This window comes from Amaranthus tricolor, chromosome 1, assembly GCF_026212465.1.
Source record: "Amaranthus tricolor cultivar Red isolate AtriRed21 chromosome 1, ASM2621246v1, whole genome shotgun sequence".
Classification (NCBI taxonomy): domain Eukaryota; kingdom Viridiplantae; phylum Streptophyta; class Magnoliopsida; order Caryophyllales; family Amaranthaceae; genus Amaranthus; species Amaranthus tricolor.
Genome location: NC_080047.1, coordinates 6,297,239 through 6,320,763, shown reverse-complemented (window position 1 = coordinate 6,320,763; position 23,525 = coordinate 6,297,239). Strand labels below are relative to the sequence as shown.

The 23,525-nt window shown below is 32.1% G+C and overlaps 3 protein-coding genes across 3 annotated transcripts; 1 reads left to right on the top strand and 2 right to left on the bottom strand.

Annotated features, from left to right (window-relative positions):
• Window positions 1–623: 623 nt before the first annotated feature.
• LOC130812599 (berberine bridge enzyme-like 3) lies at window positions 624–5,740 on the bottom strand. Its single transcript, XM_057678124.1, has 2 exons — window positions 4,748–5,740; window positions 624–1,588 (listed from the first exon to the last, which is right to left on the bottom strand). The coding sequence occupies exons 1-2, from the start codon at window positions 5,621–5,623 to the stop codon at window positions 869–871; spliced, it is 1,596 nt and encodes a 531-aa protein (XP_057534107.1). The 5' UTR covers window positions 5,624–5,740; the 3' UTR covers window positions 624–868.
• A 5,562-nt stretch (window positions 5,741–11,302) lies between these two features.
• LOC130812606 (glycerol kinase) lies at window positions 11,303–15,730 on the bottom strand. The gene is made up of 4 exons (XM_057678136.1): window positions 15,328–15,730; window positions 14,964–15,185; window positions 12,406–13,372; window positions 11,303–11,828 (listed from the first exon to the last, which is right to left on the bottom strand). The coding sequence occupies exons 1-4, from the start codon at window positions 15,462–15,464 to the stop codon at window positions 11,583–11,585; spliced, it is 1,572 nt and encodes a 523-aa protein (XP_057534119.1). The 5' UTR covers window positions 15,465–15,730; the 3' UTR covers window positions 11,303–11,582.
• Window positions 15,731–20,968: 5,238 nt separating this feature from the next.
• LOC130818545 (uncharacterized) lies at window positions 20,969–21,463 on the top strand. The gene has a single exon (XM_057684724.1). The coding sequence runs from the start codon at window positions 20,969–20,971 to the stop codon at window positions 21,461–21,463; it is 495 nt and encodes a 164-aa protein (XP_057540707.1).
• Window positions 21,464–23,525: the final 2,062 nt, after the last annotated feature.

The window sequence follows — 23,525 nt, the reverse complement described above, 5'->3', positions numbered from 1 at the left end:
AAACTAAAAGGGACAAATGAGTATATAGCTAGCTAGCAAGCCAGATCTTTGCTCATCTTGATGTGTGCTTAACTTCCTTGTTAGCTCTATGCTTTCTTTCTAGCTCTTTATGCTGAATAAATAAGACATGTAAGCAATCATGAATGAAAATAAAGACTTTCTATGTATGATACTTGTTTATAGGAGTAAAGTGTTGTATCGGGTGACAGGCAAGAACTGCCGTCATCCTGTTGCAAAACTTGTTTTGGCGACAGGATGGCGACAATCATCGTATATCACTTTAATTTTTGTTGCTATTGTCAATAACTTTATGTTGGTTTTTGGCTTTTGGATTTTTAATTGATAAAAAAGAACATATATGATAAAAGGTTTTTTCAGCCAATTGAAAGATGGTTGAAAGCCAAAATGACAAAGGCTAACTTGATTGACGTTTTTCAATTGCTTGTTGGCTTGTTGAATCATTTTTTCTTCAATAAACAGTCAACAACCTATACATAATCTTACCATTCATTTTGTTAAACAACTAACTTATTCAACTAGTTTAAAAACCAGCAAAATAGACAATTTTTTTCGCTCATCAAACAAGTTAAACAAAAATGTAAACAACCAACACACAACTGTCATATACCAAACACCGTCTTTATTGAGTTCTACAACTTTTATACACAAATAAATAAAGCAAGTAATGGAACAAATAAGCAACATACATATAAGGTCATCTTCTCAGAATATGACATCCTAACTTGTAAAAGTATCTTATTTTACTTATTAGCTTAAAAATAAAGTAATTAAACTACAAACCAATAACATAATTATAAATAGATATATAAACCAAATATACTATTATCGTGATGGAGCATCCATGTTTTTAGGGTTTCTTATTTAAAATAGGGATACTTTGTTCATAAGTGAAAAAATTAGTTGGATCGACTTTGGCCTTGACATGCAACAATCTAGGCACATTCCCCTTAAAAAATTCATATGCAAAAACCAAACTCCCATTAGCATTAGTCCCAATATCAATATCCCTATAATTCAAGAAAGCTTCCCTTGGATGATTAGTCACAAATGGAGTAAATGTTTCATAAAGTTGACGAGTAGCTTCAATATTTATTCGAGTAACTTCAGCACTATCATCTTTCCAAGTCATAATATATTGCATCAAAAATAGGTTTTTGGATCTATGAGGAAATGGGGTTGCCTTATCCGAAATTTCGCTTATTCTGCCACCATAAGGATTCCATTGAAACGATAACGTAGCATTTTTTAATTTCAAATTAATCATTTTTTTCCATATTGTTTCCAATCCTTCTCTTGGGATTACTTTATTGAAATAATCTGACTTCTTTTTTGTGAAGGAATAAGAGGGTGAAGGCGTCCGATCTAATAGCACTTCAATTGGAGTTCCATCCGAGTTTCCATTCCAAAATAAGGTAGTTTCTATCCATGTCATTTCTTTACAATCTTTTGCTTTTAACCCTAAAAGTGGAAAGCTTTTGTTCACCAATGAAACCAATTCATCTGCTCTTCCTAGATATAATCCTATGAATGATACTTCAATAGTTTTCATCCCTTCATCTTCTATTAGCTGAAAAAAAAATAATAAAAATATTTTATATTTGTTACAAAGAATAATCATATTATGATCAAAAGTCCTTTTCTTTATGCATTCGTCTCCTTTTGGAAGTATTTCCATAATATCAACAAAACATTTCATCATTAATAACTATGGTTGTTAATTAGTAAGCGTGAAGCGGGTTATCACCCATGACCTTAAATTTATAAAATTTTTTAGGGTTCAAAAAATTATGAGTTATTTACATTTTTAGATATAATTTACACTTTTTCTAAGTAATTTGTGTTATTAGTCCTTTTTGTATAAAGTAATTCAAATATCAAATATAAAAAACAATAGGAATATTATATTTTTCATTACGTCTTAAGTAGCTTTTAGGGTTCTTTTTTATCTTTTACCCTGAAGTACAACAAAATATTTTATTATTTAATATTTTTAAATGATCACTTTCACGTAAACTCCTATCTAAGCAGAGTTTAGTAGCTAGGATTACACATACACAATCTTATCCAAAAAAATTAACTAGTTCACATGTCAAACGGATACTTTTGGAAGACAGTGCCGTGGTGTATGATATTCGCAGACGACATAGTGCTGGTAGCAGAAACCAGAGAGGAGGCTAGTAACAAATTGGATGAGTGGAGGGAAGCTATAAAAGGTAAAGGTTTGCGCATCAACCATACGAAAACTGAGTATTTGCGATGTGACTTTAGTGGGACATCACCGGTAGGTGAAACAGAGGTGTCCATCGATGATACAGTAGTTAAGAGTACAACCAGGTACAAATATTTGGGATCGATCATTCAAAGTGATTGGGAGATTGACGGGGATATAAAGCACCGTATACAGGCGGGTTGGCTTAAGTGGCGAGCAACCACCGCAGTGTTATGTGATAGGAATTTCCCAAGCAAGTTAAAATAAAAATTCTACCGGACGGCAATCACACCTGCTTTGCTATATGGGACCGAATGTTGGCCTGTAAAGAAGATTTTCGAACATAAAATGGAAGTTACAGAAATGCGTATGCTGAGGTGGATGTGTGGGCACACTTTGATGGATAGAATTAGGAACCAAGAGCTTAGGGACAAACTAGGGGTAGCCCCTATATCTGGAAAAATGTGAGAGAAAAGATTAAGGTGGTTTGGTCATGTGCAGAGGAAGACTTTCGACGCCCCTGTGAGGAGGGTAGAAAGCATTATAGTAGAGGGTAAGAGGAGTCGAGGTAGACCAAAGCGAACTTGGGGTGAGCAAATAAGAGTATACTTGAAGGAGTTAAACTTCTCTGCGGACCTGACTAGGGATAGGAGCAGTTGGAGACTTCATATCCACGTCTTAGACTACTGATGTCCGTTCTTTGACCTCTTAGTACCCTCAACCCCTTACCCTTACCGTTTCCTTTCTTTTTAGTTCTTTGTTCTCTTTTATAGTGGTTTTTCTATCTATAGGTCTTAAAGTTGTCTTACTCGTGCTTTTCGCGTCTCTTTATCTTTCTCGAGTCGGGGGACTCCTTTGGCCGTACTCTCCTTTATGGGTATGAGTTGCCGCCGTCTTACCCTCCCCAGACCCTGGCCTTAACTTTCTAAGAGCGGGATATACTGAGTTGGATGATGATGATGATAAATAATAAAAAATAATTCTACGGTAGTTGCATTTTCAAAATCTACTACTATAATATGCAATCTCAAATGTTGATTATTCTATGATAGAATATGATCCATTGGTTTTTTTCTACCAAAGAATAATTAAATATAAATAAAATATTTTAAAATAAAAAATAGTTTCCAAAAAATGTAATCTCTCCATTTCACTACAAATTAAGTTTTATTTGCATTTTGAGACTATCCATCCATTAATCCAAATTTACTTAGAAATGAAATGGAGGGAATATCTTTACATGAGCTAAGATTTTATGTTGACTTGGAAAATCAACTACTTCCTCTGTTTTCTTATATTTTTTTCGGTTAAAATATTTTATTTTGAGAGAGAAATTTTATTAAGATTTTCAAGACATATATAGATGATATAATATATCCATGTGAGATCTCGTTAGATTCATCTTAATATATGTTTTTTTCATTTTATATTTTTTACAATTTTTTTATAATGTGTAATTAGAGATATTATATATCCACTAATTAATTAATAAAATATTGGAATAAATTAAAATTTCAATTGTCCAAAATATAGCAAAAATATTTATTTTGAAAATCGAGTGGAATGTCGTTTGACTCATCTCTAGCGGCAAAGGAAGGTGCATGGAAATAGATTCAATTGACCCCACTGATTAATAAAATTTTGGAATAAATTAAAATTTCAGTTGTCCAAAACATAGCAAAAATATTTAGTTTGAATTGTAGTACAAATTTTTTTTTTAAAAAAAAATAATAAACAGAAAGCTTTAAAAAATTCTATTTCAAGATAAAATTAAACCTACCACGTCGAGGAAAATTATATTAAAAAAAAAAATTCTAACTTAGTTGTTATTTAATTTAATCAGACTGTTTAATTATTTAATAAATCATAAAATATACTAAATTTTTTATATTGTAAATTTTAATTCATACAATTGACGTAAAATTTGACTTTGACCTTAACTTTTTAACCACAATTAATATAAAACCTAGATCCACCAATTTTATCTCATTATACATATGATTTCAATACACAGTTCAATTTTAATAACTTTTACTTGTGTATAATCAGAAATCTTTACCTATAAAAATAGGTGTTGGCATGTGTATTTTGAGAAGTATAACAATTAAAATCGGAGGAATTAAAAATAGTAGTCTACGATTTTAATTATTTCCAAATTCTTAAATTAAGACGGTTTTATAGTGAGACTAATTTTATTGCGCTGATCAATGTACATTTAATCTATTAAAATAATGTTGGAAATAATTCACATGGCAAGATCCCACATCGATAAAATAGTGGGTTATTAACTTGCATATATATTGGTTGAACTAATCTTCCTACTACCATATGGTTTTAGGAAATAATGAATTTCACCAAGTGTATGTGCAAGTCAACGCTCTTGACCTGTGGGTTTGTGGGCCACTATGAAATTATATGACGCATTATCACGGCTTAATAAATGATAAATTAGAAAAATTAATTAATTATATGGGTCCTACTCATAATAAGACGATTTCACGAGATAATAAATATTACCTGTGGTTGCACTCTAATGAAGAGCTTCCTATCAATTTTTGAAGCCACACGCTGCCATTGAAGAACAACATCCGTTGCACCTTGCTCCAAACTCTTTGGAACATTAAAAACCGTAACAGTCTCAGGAACACGAACTAATTTAATTTTCCACGACAAAACGACAGCAAAACTAGCAGCACCACCACCTCTAATAGCCCAAAACAAATCTTCACCCATACTTTTCCTATCCAAAACCCTACCATTTACATCAACAATTATAGCATCAATAATATTATCAACAGATAATCCAAATTCCCTTTGTAAATTTCCATACCCACCTCCACTAAAATGCCCTCCTGCCCCAACAGTAAAACATACTCCTGCAGGAAATGCATGAACCTTGCTATTTTTAGCAATGTTATAATAAAGTTCACCTAGGGTTGCCCCAGCTTGAACCCATGCATGCTCGTTTTCGATATTGATTTCAATAGATCGAAAATTGAACATGTCTAAGATGATAAATGGAACATTCGAGACGTACGATAAACCTTCATAATCGTGCCCACCACTTCGAATTCTAATTTGTAACCCATTTGATTTAGCACATAAAATGGTTGCTTGGACATGGGACACGTCTAAGGCTGTGATTATGGCTAAGGGTTTTGGGGTTGATGATGTGTTGAATCTACTTTCTCTTATGTAGTTTTGTAAAATGGTTAAGAAAGATGGGTTTTCATGAGTGTAGATTGCATTAGAAATTGGGTTTGATTGATTTGAATGAGATGGAAGACATTTTAGGAAATTGTCTATGTTTGAAGCTAGGACATTCACTTGAGAGTGGCTAAAAAATATTATTAAGATTAATGGAAAAATCAAATTAGAGTTTAGGGTTTTCATTTATTTATTTATTTTTCTTTTAAGGTGGTATGTATTGAGCTTTGGTATGGTTTTAATGGATTCATGCTAGATTATATCTATATATATGTATAGGATGTTCAATAAGTAAGATATCTAGATGTAAGTAATGATGTATGTGTATACCTATGAAATTGTACTTTTGTTCTAATATTAATTTGTAGTTAGACAAATCAAATGTTGATGATGGCTATGAAATGAATGGATGAGATGAATGATAAGAGTAAGTAAATTTATGGATGAAATTAAAAATTGTATAACTCCAGTGTTCTATTTAGGCTATGACTCGAATTATTTGATTAAAAACTTATAAATATTAAATTATATTATTTATACATTATAACATAATATACTTTTAAAGGGATACGTTGTGACATTTAATTTAAATATTACTACTTTAAATTTGTACTGGAATATATTGTAGATTCATTAATATTTATTAGATCCTTTAGTAGTATAATAAATAATCATACTCAAGTTTTTCGCGACATAGATTCCAATGACATTTAGTAATAATTACATATGTCAAGAATTGTCAAATAAAGTGTTACTAAATCACTTTATAGTGGAACCTAAAAAAAAACCAATAATTATTAGACAAAATATAAATCAGTAATATTTTTTTAATGTAACTAAATTCTATATCACAAAAAGTTAATTTTATTATAGTTGTAATAAAAAAAAAATAATAGTCAAGTTGGCCTGTATTTGGCCCATTATTCCATACTAAAATTCTAGATTGGGCCTTGTAGATCGACATGCATGCAATTTAATGATATGTGCTTGGATGGTGATTTTGGTCAAAACCATGCAATTTTGATTAATCTAACTCAAAATAATGTTACGTGTTTGAACCTAAATATTGTAGTAATTATAATTTATAATTAGAATAGTCGTTATTTTGAATTTTGTTAAGTATATATACTTGACGTTTACGTAACATTGAAAAATCCAAATAAAAAATTCAAAGTTGATTACTTAATAAGAACATTGAAAGAAAGACAATATTATTAATTAGAGGTTATTGAAGATATTGAAAGAAAGAGACTGTCATTGGATATTGTTCTTTAAAAAACGTTAAGGCATTGTCATTCGATAACAACTACCATTGTCATTAGTGATATCTTGATCACGTGTTATTAATTAATTCTAATTATTTATCTTTTTTTTTTTTTTGATAATATGAGTTAAAATATCTAATTTTTTAAAATAATTGAGTTATATCCTTGCTGGTCTAGAACCAGTCGTATTCTAATTAGGTTTTCTAAAATCCTATTCTGATTAGATTTTCTCGAACTCTTATATAAATCCTTCTTAACATACCTGTTAATCATGATCATATATTTTGTTTTTGATTCTCTTCCCACATATAAATTAAATTGGTTCTTTCTCTGCCTATGAACGTAGCTAACAGAGTGTTAGTAAACCATGTTAAATCCATGTAGTTTGTGATTTTTATTGTTTTTCGATTTATCTTTGATAATTGTGTTTATCCTAACATTTTTAATTTATATCACAAATTAAAAAATGTTTTACTGTATTTAATCATAATTATAATTATATATACAAATTCTTTTTGTGGAAGCTTTACTTGGTCAAAATAGGACAATTATATAATTAGAAGTGTACATTATAACGTAATTACTAACAAATTAGTGTTCTACGTAACTACGTACAATAATAGTAATAGAAAATTAGTTTTTATGTAAGTTCCATTAAAATTCAATAAGAGAAAATTGTGATTCTTGGTTTCTGTTGAAGAACAAAGACAAGGAAATGAGACAAATAAAAATTATGATGTAGAAGTATTTCCCTTACATTATATTCTAATTGGATATACTAAAAATATCCTTAATTTTGAGCATCATATTCACATAGAAATCGTGGTATTTTTTGTTTCTTTTTATTTGTCTACATATTTTGTTAATCTAAATATTTTATTCATTTATTTTAGAATTTTTCTGTTAAATAACTGTATTAATTTTTTATCCATTTTTCTTGTCATTGGTCGTCCTGCGTGTTTCTCTAGCATATCTCAATTTTCTTTCATGACAAATTTAAAAAGATTATACAATAACTTTAAACAACATGTTTAAAAAGAAATTAAACAAGGCATAATTAAAATTTTGTTAATGGTTAAAAAGTTTAAGACATCCTATAAACAAGACATAAACAAAACAAAAGACAATTTTGTTAATGGTCAAAAAATTTAAGACATCTTATAAATTTACTTTAATGTAGTGTTTGAAAATAAATATTTCATTTTAAATTATGGATTTCAATCATAAAATCATAAATGAAGAATTTGAGAATGACAAGGATTGGGTATTTATTCTCAAGATCTCAACTTTAACTACTTTAAAAACAATCGTAGAATTTGATCCAAATTCAAATTTGAAAATTTTTAACTTGCTAACAATAAATTTAAGCCAATTTTAAATTTTCAAATGAAATCTCATTTCTAAACATCACATTAAGTTTTTTTCTATCATTAATTTTTTTGAGAAAGTTATTCGTTTATGTGATACAAGTTTTATTAATTTCTTTATTATATCATTATTTTTTTGTTATACAAATATTCCCTTTATTTTGTTATATCATTATATATATCATTATTTTTTGTACAATTAAAAATATTTTTCTAAGAAAAAATATTACTCTTCATATCAATTTAGAATAATTTAAATTCATCTCTTAGAACCAATTTTTAAGTGTTGATATTTTAACAACTATAAAAAATGTGAGAAAATCATAAATTAGTCTAATAATGAGGATTTTTATTTGGTTGATGACTTTTCTTTCATTATTATGACAAAAGTTTAATTCCTATCGCGTAAATGAAGATTAATTCCATCTTCCCTTACATCATGTAAAGATTCTTTAATCGATTCTCAAATAAAAAAAAATAAAATAGAGATATTTTTTTAGTTGTTCCTGATGTTTTGGAAAGTTCATGAAGCATTTTTATATTGTCAAATGTTCACTTTGGTAGTTTCAAGGTTTTATAATAATTTGCTCATAAATTTATAGTGATAAAGACAACCTTATCATCCAATAAAACAATCTCTTTTATTTACATGATAGACTAAGAAAGGGATCAATAAATATCAAACTCAAATTTCATTTAAAAAATATAATATTTTACCATCACTAACACAATGGTTCCAAAAACTCATTGTCTTTTCTTTTATTTCACCATCTAAATTTGTATACCCTTTTCATTTTCCTTTTCCTTTTTCTTTTTCTAATGTAACTTTTTCACTATTCTCTTACTATATGTAATATTCAAGTAATTCTATTCAAATTGATACGTCAATTATGCCCCCTCGAATTGTTTTAAGAGAAGATCTTAATGAATAACGGTTATTTATAAGGTTAACAAATTACGCTTATGTGATAAGATTTAATAGGATGAGAGCTTTGTTATTTTAATTTATCTTTTATGATTTTACTAGTTTGAGACCCGTGCCAAGCATGGATAAATTGTTAAAGAAATATTATATAAAATTTAAATAAATTTTAATAATTATGAAAATCATGTTATTTGTTAATGGGTCAAAATGACAATGACAAATTGTAATTGACAAAATTTATTACATTTATTATCTTCAAAATAAAATTTATTAAATTTCTTATTCCATAAATATATAACCAACATTGTAGAGTCTAATTTTCTTAATTCTATAACATTATGGAAATAACTTTAAGAAACAAAGAGAGTAGCTTATCTAAATTAAAAAGGACTGATTTGTAAATTATTTATCTGTTCCATTTGATTTGCAACAAAGAAAATAGAGGCTAATTTTTTGAGAAAGTTGTAATATATGATTAGAGAATGGATTGTCCTGATGAAATTAAAAATGTAAAAAAAATATAAATAAGACTAAAGTCACCCTTGTTATAGTGGGGCGGATCAAGGGCCCCAATGGAGGTCCAGCCCGATGCACAGCTCTAATTACAACTTACAACAAGGTGACCAATGGGAACATTGTAAGATGCGACAATTGATAATTAAGTCGAATTAAACAAAATCTTAAGGTATACACGCAAATCAACTACCCCACTGTCCCACCCAACGCCTTTGTTTTAACTAACATTTTTTAATCATAAAAATAATCTCGATTGGTCAAAAGCAGTGAGTACATCCATTCACCAACATTGTCATCAAGCAATGTTCAATGTTTATTTAGGATACCATTCACAGAATCACAAAATTTAACTGGATCAGGATATCCAACAGGTATGTAAATGATGGAGATGGACTTCTTTAGTGGACTGCCAACAAGTAAGCATTTTTTTCTCGCATCAATGACATTGGAATAATGAAATGCATGTTGAACTTCTCGAATTTGCTCCGTGTGGCTGACCTGAGCATCTCAAACACAAACCCAGAATATCAACTAAAATGCTACTTCTATCCCATCATCGTTATACACAAGTTGGGCAAACGCAGTTTTCCCTAACCCGCCAATCCCCACAATACTAATGACTATAGATACATATTCAACTTCTCCCGGAGCTTCTTAACCTTTAGAACTGCTCGTTATAGGGAGTAGGAACAACAAAAAGAAACGGATGAGTACAAACTTAAGGAATAAAATACAACAACCAACATTATTAGTTTGCTGATTGTTCATAAAGACAAAGAGAAAGGAAACTAAAGAGGACCCTTTTATTCTTTGTCCAATAATTGATCATAAAATAGCTAAGAAAAAAACAATTGACATAACAACAACTAGTTTCATCATTCAATACATAACATTACACTTTATTTAAACAAGAAAATTATACCAATATAACTTTAATAGAGTACAACTACAAATGTCAAAATAAATACATTTATTTACTTAAAACATTTTTGTAGTATCCGGCTTAAAAAGATAAAGAATATGAAATAATTTACCAAGATTGATACGACACTAATAACAATGAACTAAACAATGTTTGATAATGTAAAACTTGCAAAGAGACACAAAAATTTAAGGAGGTTCACCCAATGATGACTACGTCCTCCGTCGTGTGTAGTTTCTTGTTTATATTATATCAAAGGAGTAAAAATACCCTTATAAATGAAGTATTACAATTGAGTAAGAGATATAAATCAAAAGGCTATGTGTTTGGCTTCGCGGTTGTGTTTTTATGTATTTTATGTGTGAATGAGAGCTCTCCATTTATAGGAGAGATCACACTAAGTAAATGATAATGAAACAGCCCCAAGTACTCGAAGAGTCAAAAACAACATCCTAGAAGTATCAGAGACTTCGCTCGACCAAAACAGGGGCTCGCTCGGTCGAGTGGGCTACAGGAAGTTTCTGGTTGCATTCTGTCTGCACGCTCGATCCACCCTGAAGCTCGCTCGATCGAGCAAAGCGGCACTTCAGAGAGCTTCTGACAGCATTGCTCGACTTGCATAGTAGAGTATCTTGAATTAAACCTTTGAACTTCTTCATTAAGTCTCATATTCCTATGATTAACTCATACTGCATTACCTTATTAATCCATACTTTTAATCACCATCATAAACCACAATTATCAAGATTCAACTTAATACACCCACATTAACACACTTTTGGATTCCATCCCAAGAGTCACACATAAATGCACACATCAATTGTGCACTCAAGTCACACCATTCATGACATTATTCATAACAGAATATTATTACCAATAATTAATCCATTATTCATTAGTTTCACTGTTATACAGATAATACACGGTATATTCCGTTCATAGAAACTATAATCAGGGTCTAAGGGGAGAACAAAAGACGTCAAACTATAATCATAAAGGACGATGTAGCCAAAGAGCTGTCAGCTCGGAAACAGACTGTGATAATAGATATGTATGTAAGATGTATTCAAGAAAATTTAAATGTGAGCTAATGACTGTTATTTTCAATATGAGAAGTATAAGTAGAAGACAAAGAAGATCAAACCACATATCACAGAGAAAGATCAGCCAAATCAAAAGTCCTTTCCACAGCTTTGCACCAGGATTCGACCTTCTTCTTTCGTAAGTCGTCATCTAATGTTGGATGGAAAGTGCGGGCAGTCTTAGCTTTCTCCTCGGTCGCAAAAATTTGATCTTGGGTCCACACACCAACAGCTAATCCTGCTGCATATGCTGCTCCAAGTGCAGTTGTCTCGATGTCTTCAGGTCTTAACACTGGACTGCCCAGGATATCAGCCTGACAGCATCACAGAACAGGATCAGTATTAGTAAGGTTGATGTGTTAACGGGTTTTTACACAAGACTTGCATAAGAGGAGAGTTGGTTGCACATAAACCTGATGAGGTTCCATCCTAAAACCAATTGGTATTAGGACGAGTAGTCATCAAATATATACATTAGTCAATCTCTCTCTAATTCTGCGATGCGGGATCACATGTGGGTTATTTTCCAACACTCTTACATGTGAGCCTATATTTTAATTGAGCTGGAACGTCATTCTTTTCAAACCTTTATGGAAGACTTTTTTTTGTTTCTAGTTGATTGGGAAACGTTTGCTCTGATACCATAATAAATTTAGACTTATATACAATACTCATACAAGAGGAGAGTTGACTACACATGAACCCGATGAGGTTCCATCCTAAAACCAATTGATAATATGAGGAATAGCCCATCAAGCTTTTATATTAGTCAACCTCTCTCTAATTATTCGATGTGGGATCACATGTGGGTTAGTTTTCCAACAAATGTAAATTGAAATATGAAAAAAGAACCATCATTTGGCAATGCAATCAATAGGATAGAAAAATAACCTGAATTTGCATCAAGAGGTTGTTCACAGTAGCACCACCATCTACTCTAAGCAAGAATTCACCCTTCTCATTCTTAACCTCACCTTTTTCCCCTGCATCCTTATGCATGGAATCTAAAACATCCTTGACCTGAAAACACATACTCTCCAGCACAGCCCTGCAAATGTGTGACTTGTTAGTAAATCTTGTCATTCCAACACAAACACCACGAGCATCATCACGCCACCAAGGAGCAAACAGTCCATTAAAGGCCGGAACAAAATATACACCACCCGTTGAATCAACTTTTGAGGCCAACTCTTCAATTTCCGCGGAACTTTGTATAATACCAAGACCGTCCCTAAGCCACTGAACTGCAGCACCTGCAATAGCAATAGACCCTTCTAGAGCATAGTTTGTTGGTGCTGAAGGCCCCAGTTTAAATGCTAGTGTGGTTAATAGCCCGTGCTTTGAATGCACGAGATCTGCACCAGTGTTGAGGAGTATAAAAGCACCAGTTCCATAAGTGCTTTTTGCCTCACCCCTTTTACAAGCCTGCCCTAACATTGCTGCATGTTGATCACCTAAACATCCAGCAATCGGAACACCTGGGATAGGCCAGCCGGTAGCAATGTTTCCAATTACCTCAGAATTGCTTACGATTTTTGGCAAAAGTACAGGGGGGATTTTGAGGGTTTTCAACGTATCTTCGTCCCAGTTTAAGGTCTTTAGATTCATTAACATAGTTCGTGAGGCATTCGATACATCAGTCACGTGTACTCCATTTTTCACACCTCCAGTCATGTTCCAAATCAACCAAGAGTCAACTGTTCCGAAAAGGGCATCGCCCTTTTTCACAGCATCTCTAACTGGTTCTACATTCTCTAATAACCATAGTAACTTAGTTGCACTGAAATAGGTGCTAACAGGCAACCCACATGATGGCTCAAAATGATTACGCCCTCCTGCTAATTCCTTCTCGAGCTTCCTGCATTAATGATATACTAGTATGTTCAGAATTACATTTAATGGCTGCTTATAAACAGAAGCGACAAACAATTGGACGTAAAGTCATTAACACAAGCGTAACGAACCCAAAAATTGCTTTTTCAAGTAATAGAGGACCGGAATCTGAAGTTTCTTGTCAATTTTCCTGGTACTGATTAACAAGTGCTGATCAAGTTCAACATTCTGTTTTGTCATTGGTAACGAGTATTATATGACAAATTAAGGCAGTAATGGAGGAAATCCAATCCCATGATTGATCAATGTAATATAATTCGCTAGCTAATTCACTTCTTGAATTCACAATTCGCTTAAATTTGCCCAAAAATATCCCAAAACCGACCATAATTCACTTTTTTCGATTCGCGATTAGCAAAGAGATTAGTGAATCATGTGAAACTGTGATTGACAAATAAAATAAATCTCTTTTCCTAATTGCATTACTGGGTGAGTGAGCTACCCAACACCCAACATAAACAATTGTTGATCACATTGAGATAGCAACCCAATCTATTCAGCTTCCATTGTTGTTCTCCACAATCACCTCCTTTAAAAGGTCAGATTTTTCAGAATTTTTAATGGATTATTCAATAGTTCTAACAAAGTTTATCTTTTGCTCCTCAAAAATATAAAAAATTAAGCAATCCTAATCCACTAATTGCAAGTGTAAATTATAAAAATGTATGTGTTGACCTTAAGAGACTATTTTGTACTTAACCAACACCTCAAAATTGTTTAAACATCAAGGAAATAGGCTAAAAATATGGCACAGAAATCATCAACATTTTGCGATCTTTTCTCTTCCCTTGTTTAGTCATAAATGTTCTTGCAAAATGTAGGATTGAGGTATCAATTACCATGTTGCCATATGGCATTAACCCAATTCCAATATTCAATCATATCCATCACAGATTCCCAACTAATCCAAAGATGAAGCTAATAGTAAATTAGTAATCGTTGCTCCTTCATTTTTGATAAAATAAAGGAAAATATCATATCTAATTGTGGAAACCGGCAAACCAATAGTAAGCACAAAAGCCAAATCTAAATTTGGGGCAAAGGGGTATGGCCTACCTGAAAATTTTCTGGTTATCATCTAAAACCAAAATATTGTCTTAAAAATCTCAATAGTAATATGGTTATTGAAATAGACATTCAAAGCTCAAATCTTTTGTTTGGATATTCACCCTGACCCTTTAACTTACGCCCAAAATCCGACTCTGACTCCAAACAAATGTACAAGAAAAGCAAGAAATTTAAAAATTGTGTAACATGATCAATGGGTGCTCCATGAAACAGACAAGAAAGATACACCATTTCATTACCCAGCCCCATGTAAATTGAAATGGGTCCCACGGGAGTTTGGGGAAAGTTGGACGTAAGCAATCTTATCCTGTCACTATTAACAAAGATATTGTTTTTGATTCAACCTTGTAATCGAACAAGAAATATGATAAAATCAATTTATAAATTCTAAAAAACCGAACAAAACAACTGCAACAACAATTTCATATACCATTATAAAGCAATATAAATCCAATATAAATTTTAAAACAGGAAATTATAATAAAAACCTGCAAATGGAACTAGTACGAGCATCCATCCAAACAATGGCATTATAAAGAGGAAGCCCAGTTGATTTACTCCAAATAACACTTGTTTCCCTCTGATTTGTGATCCCAATAGCTTTCAACCCACAATCAATATTATAACCTTCAGCTGTAGCCTTATCCAATGCTTTAGCAATACAAATTCTCACGCTTTCCAATATCTCCATTGGATCATGTTCCACCCACCTTTTCAAATTTTCAAAAACATAATAATCGGCATTAAAAACAAAAAAAAAATTACCCATCAAAAGTTTTCAACAAAAAAAACCCTAATACACAATTAAACAAACACATGATATGCAATGCAGAAAAATGGGTGAGAAAATACCCAGCAACAGGGTAAAACTGAGTGAATTCAATCTGATGAGATGCAATTGCTTTTGCAGATCCATCATATATGATGAATCGAGTACTAGTTGTTCCTTGATCGATTGATCCAATAAAAAATTCTGATTCTTTTGACATATTTTCTTCTCTTTCCTTGTTTCGATCAAATCAATGTGAAGGATGATGAAATGGGAATCGGGTGTAAGAAAGGATATTATTTTTTGGATTTATTGTGGGAAGGTGGGAAAAGGTTGACCAAGCTGTATTAGCCAATAATAATGGTGGATCTCATATGCATATTTTTGCGGGATTATTGGGTACTTGAGTCAATGCTTGCGTGGATGGATAATTGTTTAATTTTAACCATAGTCAAGGATATTGAAGACTTTTGAAGAGTGATGAAGTATTTTCTTTTTATTAATTATTCTTATCCATGTGTAGTGATGGCCATGGTTAGGTTATAGGATCCAAACTCGTCTCGAATCGATCTAAAACCGGAACCGTCTAAACAAATTTTGAGTGTTTGTATATAAAATATGAGTTTATGTTTTATTTAGGCTAAAGTTCACTACAAAAGACCAATTAGTTTAAACCTAAAGTCTTTACATATACTAATTATTTAAGTGATTTAATTTCTACCTCACTAAAAAGAGAACAAATTTTCCCTCTCTAAACACTACTACTTCATCATATAGCTAATATGTGAATTTTTGGTATTATTTTACATGAAATCTGTGATTCCGGCCAACCAACGTACTACCCCCAACCACCTAAAAGTACCATTCTCTTTAACTGTTTCCTATTTTTAATAGAAACAGAATTAGTCCAAATTGCGAGCCTATGGTAGTTGGTTAGTTGCACTAGCACTAGCCCTTAGATAATCTATTATATGGATGAAGTTGTTTATTCTTTCAACACCGTACCCACTCCTACTCTCTCTACTTATTCTCTTTATGTACTCTCTTTAATTATACAATTACTCTTTTAATTATATATATGGATAAATTTCCATCAGCACTAGCTCTTTGTGTATGTATTAAATTGAGATAGACTTATTGTGAATGTTAGCATATATATGATTAGAAAATATTGGATGCATATGCTTCATATCATTGATGTGTGGCAAACTATCCCAACACCCCCTTACATGTGAAATCCCCTCAAGTTCGAGAGTAATCATTTAGGGTGAGAGCATCAATTTTTTCGAACCTACCATTTAATTTTTAATCGAATTGTCGCCTCTGATACCAAGTAAAATTGGACTGGACTTATTGTGAATGTCAACATATGATCAGGAAAATATTGGATGCACACAAGTCATAAGACAATGGAATATCAATCCAAAATCATATGGCAATGAGAGAAAAAAGCTCTAATGGCTTATAAAGTGTGCACCTATCTTTTATTCAGTGATGTAGAATAAATCATCCTAATAAGTAATAATAGGCCATTACCCTTTTAGGCAAGCTTAACTCATCCTCGGCAGTGGTAGTATCGTCTTTTTTACTATACACTAAGTTAAGTCGCCCTTAATCGTTGGCACTAAAGTTAATGTTGCAACTAATATGAAACGAAGGTTGTTGATAGTATCGTCTTGTATGAGACTATTTCACGATGAACAAGTTCAATACATGGAGCACAATAAATACAAAATGTTCTAAATAATTTAAGTTGCATTATTTATCCAATTTAAAATTGTCTTATAATAAAACCATGTTAAATGAGAATCTATGATATAGAAACAATCAATATCAATCAATATTAATAAATATACTAATGAAGAAACGATTTGAGACACGTGTCACATTATTATTAAAAAAAAGATTTCGCTTTTTCTACCATTGACAGATAAACTTTTAATGTTTGACTTATATTTAAGGAAATAATTAACTCATTAAAGCACGTAACATTTGTTGATTGACTAGAACTATATGTGATGATCTGTCATTCTGTTGAGATACTAATTTCCTTAAATAAATCATTATCACGCACATAATGAATAAGCTAACTAATTCAGCTATTTTTTCAACTAAATCCTTCCTCCTATCTATCATGATTGAAGAACTTTAAATTTTATTTCTTTTAATTATCAATAATTACTCTGAGTATATATGTTTTAATATTATTGTATAATATATTATTTATTCACTATAATAATGATAACATCATAACAAATACAAAGATTTAATAATTAAATTTATGTTGTAAACTAATTGATTTTATAAAATAATATCATTATTGATTTCAATAAATATTTATAGTATTTGTGTTTTACACGGAAATCTATTTAATAATAATAATAAGAAGAAGAAGAAAAATTTATCCAGAATAATCCAACCTATTTTCGATTTTCCTACAATAATCTCAACTATCAATTAACCATGAATAATCCCATGTATTGTATCAATTTACCCGTAGTGCTGTTGGATGACCTGAAACCGGTTGAAGTTTAATTCCAAGGACTTCCTATTAATTACCCATCCTTTTCTACTTCTCATTTGCGGTGACTTCCCACCCATCTCCTCCATTGTTGTTTCTTCCCATTCCATTGAAGAGGATTAATTTGGAGTAAGCTTTGGTAGTTTTGATAATCAACTTGATGACGCAGCAGTGAAGAAGCCCATCTCTTTTCAGCTCCCATTTCCAGTGAATATAATCGCAACTCCGCCATTTCCAGTGACCATAGCCATCAACGGTAAGTTTTATTAATTTTGTAAAGTTAAATTGAGGGTTTCGAATTTTCATCTCCAATTATGCATTCTAAATTTTGTTCTTGATTTGATCTATGCTAGGCTAGTCTTTGCGATTCCTTTACAATAAAATGGTGGTTTGGTGGGGTGTTTAAAAAAACAAAGGTTGAATTAGAGTATGTGGGTGGTATGTGTAAATCCATGAGCATAGAACCTGACAAGTTATCTTGGTTTGAACTTAAGGGAATAGTTGAGGAAGACATTGGTTTCAAGTCTCCATTTAGCTTATACTACTTAGATCCTAAGGCAATGACTTTTGAGGAAGGGTTGAAGAAACTAATCAATGATGTTTCTGTAAGTGAAATGGGTAATGTTGGTACTGACTTTAGGGTTGTAGATGTATATGTTGTTGATGTTAAAGACGATGACAATTTGTCTCTGGAAATGAAAAAAGAAGTCAGTAATGTAGGTAAGCACATGGCTTTGTGGGTGAAAGGAAGAAATTAACACCTAGGAAAGCACATAAAGATACATGTGAGACAAGTGGTCCCCAAGACCTCATTATAAAACCCAACCCACCTAATATTTAAGATATTTGTAATGAATCTGAAAACCAAAGTTGCTTTCTTCATACCCCAAACAGCCTTATAAAATCGCAACATGAAAAGAATTATAAGTTAATCCCCATTGAACAAGGTTTATCTGAAGATGAGCTAGATTTTACTTATGATTGGTATGAGACGTGGCCTGGTAAAATTGCATCTGGTGAGATAATTGAGGGTGATGAAGAAGCTTTTGAAGATGATGGTGATAGCACAGATCCAGACTATATCATATCAGATGAGGATGAAACTGAAGGAGATGAGTCAATTAAGCTTGTTTTGAGTGAGGACTTGTCAGTGGAGGAGGATGAAGGTGTTGTTCAATCGAATTTGAAGATTGGTGAGTGCTCTTTCAATGATGTTGTGTCTGAATATGAAAATAGTGATGATGAAATTGTCACACCTACTATAGTAAATGATACGACAGATTTTAGGAGGTTTAAATGGTGTGTTGGAATTGTTTTGGTAATTCGCTTGAATTTAGACAAGTTGTTACTAGATATGCTATTGCTCAAGGGAGAAATGTTAAAATTTGTGCAAGTGACAAAAAAAGATTGCAAAGAATTGGAGTAAGATGTGTTGAAGGGTGTCCATTTAGGATTTTTGCTAGTTGGGATAGGAAGACGGCTTCATATGTTGTGAAAACAGTGGATGGTCAACATACTTGTCAAAGGAATATGGATTCAAGTAGGCAATTCAAGGCTTCTTGGTGTGCGTAGGAGTTACTTGATCTGTTCAAAAGTAGACCACACATAGCATCATTTGAAATTGTAGACATTGTGAGGAAGAATTACAGGATAATTATTACTATGGGTTTTGCATATAAGATTAAATATGCTGCTCACAGAAAGTTACATGGTTCAATAAAGCAACACTACTCCAAGCTAATGAGTTACATGGAAGCATTGAAACAAAGTAGCCCAAAAAGCCATTTTACAATTGTCACTGATGGGAATACAAATCCACCTACATTTCAAAGAATGTTTGTTTGTTTTGAAGGTGTGAAGGAAGGTCGGGTTAAAGGGTGTAAGAAGGTTTTGTGTATTGATGGTTGCTTTATAAAAACCTTCTTGGGTGGCATGTTACTAAGTGCAGTTGCAAGGGATCCAAATGAGCAAATGTATCCCTTGGCATGGGCTGTGGTTGAAGGTGAGAATAATTAATCTTGGCAATGGTTTATTTCTGAGCTTAAAAAAAGCGTTCCACATGACAATGGCACTGGATGGACTTTGATTTCCGATGAACATCAGGTATGATTTCAAGCTATTCTTAGCTGTTTAGAGTTGGTCAAATTTGCATCCATATTATTGAAATTCTTAGCTGTTTTGACCTACTGTTTTGGTATTGTTTTGAGCTGGTTTTTGTTAAATCAAGTCATTACATGTTGTTTTTGTTAAATCAAGTTATTAGTTGTTGTTTTAGCTGGTTTAGCTATTGGTTTACCTACTGTTTTGGTATTGTTTTAAGCTGGTTTTTGTTAAATCAAGTCATTACATGTTGTTTTGTTAAATCAAGTCATTAATTGCTGTTTCAACTGGTTTAGCTACTGTTTTGGTATTGTTTTCTGTTGGTTTTTGTTAAATCAAGTCATTACATGTTGTTTTGTTGAAATTCAGGTAATTGGTATTGTTTCTGCTGGTTCAGCTACTGGTTTACCTACTGTTTTGGTATTGTTTTGAGCTGGTTTTTGTTAAATCAAGTCATTATTTGCTGCTTTGCTATTCTTAGCTGTTTTGAGCTGATGAGCTACTGTTTTAGCTGTATATGAGCTAGTGAACATGGTGTGTATTGCTTTGTATATATATATATATATATATATATATATATATATATATATATATATATATATATATATATATATATATATATATATGTATATATATATATATATATGTATATATATATATATATATATACAATATATATATGTATATATATATATATGTATATATATATATATGTATATATATATATATATGTATATATATATATATATATATGTATATATATATATATATGTGTATATATATATATATATATATATATGCTAATTGGATGTACTACACAAAGCATTGTAAGGGCTGTGGGAATTGAACTTCCAAATGCCGAATATAGGCATTGTGCGAGACATATATATACTAATTGGAACAAAACCTTCAAGGATGAAGAAATAAAACTTTTATTTTGGAGGTGTGCAAAAGCTTATAATGAAGCTGATTTTAATGATGGAATCACAGAAATGAAGAAAGTAAACCATGTTGCTGCTGAAGCATTTAACTTTGCTAATCCTTGTTTATTTTGTCGAGCTTTTGTGAAGGTTGATACATAGTGTGATGTGATATTGAGTAACATGGCCGAAACTTTTAACAATTACATCATGCATGCTAGATCAAAACATTTGATTGATATGCTTGATGATATTCGAACAATGCTAATGAAGAGGATAGCTACAAAGAGGGAGGAGTGTGCAAGCAAGTGGAGTGGATTATTATGTCCGAAAGTACAAGTTTTGTTGGATAAAGAGAAAGAAGAGGTATCTAATTGCACTGTTCTACTGTCTACTGCTACAGTATTCCAAGTTGCTCATCACATTGACGTATTAGAGGTGGACATAGAAAGAAGAACATGTACGTGCATGAAATGGGATCTTAAATGGATTCCTTGTTGTCATGTTGTTGCCTCAATTAGTTACCTACATAAAGACGTCGAGTTATTTGTGGATGAATGTAACACCAAAGATGCATACACAAGGGCTTATACAGGTAGCATAGCTCCTTACTTTGGAGAACGTCATTGGCCTAAAATTGATATGTCCATCGATCCACCCCCATCAAAATTGGTCTAGGAAGACCAAGAAAGTCACGAATCAAAAGTGCTCATGAGGACCCAAAAAAACCAGGGAAACTCACAAGACATGGCATGCAGATGACTTCTGCCATTTGTAAATCCACTGCACATAATAAACAAAATTGTCCAGAAAAGGGTAAAGTTGCTGACCTTACACCACCACCAATTAAGAGAGGAAGAGGAAGACCAAGAAAAGATGTTAGTGAAAGAAGAGTAAACCCAGAATCACAACCATGTCAACCAGCCCTTCATCAGCTAACTGCACATCCTAGGGTAATAGGTAGAGGCGGAAGAAGAATCCATACAGGGCAAGGGAGCAAGGGTGGTAATCCCAATAGTAGGGATGGTCATGGGTCCAGGACCCTGTAGGATCCGCCTTGGACCCACCCCTTTTATAAGGGTCTGGGTCTTAATTTTTGAGACCCGTCGGATCCGGGTCCGGGTCTGGATCCAAATTTTTTTTGACGGGTCCGGGTCCGGGTCCTAAGGTGAAGACCCGGACCCTAAACTTTTAAATTTTATATTTTTGAATTATGATATTATGAATGGATGGGTGTGGGAGTGGGTCATTCTCATTCTCAATTATTTACTTTTATAAGCCTTACGTTGCCTCCTCTTACTGAGATTACAGTGTTGGTCTTCCACTGACTGCTTTTCTCTATTTTCATATCCTTCTTGTTCAGAAATGTTCAAGATATGGTAACTTTTTCAAACAATTTTGTTGACGGGATATAATCTAATTACTTTCAGTTCTGAATTATGTAGGATGGTACCACTTGTAGCCTTGCAGAAGAGTGATTATACATCAATTTTGAGAAAGGAGCTATCTAGACTTCTTGCATTGGCTTCTGGAACATCTAATGTTCAATCATTACAGAATGTGGTAAGTCATATTCATGACATGCTACAGCTCAGTGGAATAATTTTACGCTTTAGTAATTATTTTGTATTTGAATTTCATGGACTCGAACAAGTATTAGTAATACGATAATAAGTTGCTTACAAAAATACAAAAAAACTCGAAAAAGGTTCAATTTTGACAAATCAAAGAGGCTTTGTATAAGACCCATTAAGGACCCTAGACCCTGTCAGACCCGTAGGGTCCGGGTCCGGGTCTGAAAATTTTGGACCCTTAGGGTCCAAATCCGGGTCTGGATCCAAAAAAAAAATAGGGTCCGGGTCTGGGTCTGGCCAGACCCGCTCCAGACCCGCCCCATGACCATCCCTACCCAATAGTTCTATTACAACTGCTGAAACGGTTAGTTAGTTAAACTTTATGCCAAAAAGTTATTACACATCAAATAAAAGTTCAGTCAATCTAATAATTGTTATGTTCCTTTTTAACAGTGCAAACGAAAAAGAGGAAGGCCAAGCAAGGGAAGACAAACTCATGTAGACGTATTCTCAACTCAAGCATCAACAACCAAGCAATGAAGAATCTTTATTAATATTCAGATTAATAGTTAGTATAACACTTAAGAGCTTTTGTAAACAATGAAGCGTATGTATAATTAATTAATGTATTGTTAATGACTTAAGTGTCACTTTTGTAAACCTAAATATTTTGTCAAACGTTTAAGTATGGTAATGATATTTTGTCAATGTAATGGAGCACACAGTAGTGATATTTTACCAAATATTTTGTAAAACAATATATTAGGAAATGGGATCTAATTTCATTACATTAATTGTCTTATAGTTGTAAGATTTTCATTACATTGTACTAATCATGTTAACATAAATAAGAAGATTACAAATAATAACCATGATGCAACAAGCACAAATCCTAAAGCTTTTGTTGCATTAATTTGTTTAGCAAGTTCAATCTTCAACAAAGTTTCACTCTCCTTTAATTTTTGGTTCTTCATCTTCAATTTGTCAATTTTCTCAAGTAAAATAGAATTTTGTTCTTCCAAATAATATGCTCCTCCAAATGCTTACGACTTGATTACATCATCCTCCCACTTGAAAAATTTGCAAGTTAAGTCCTATAAACAAAATACAATCAAAATTAGCTAAACTAAATTACTTTACTAAAATAAATCATAACCACAAAAATT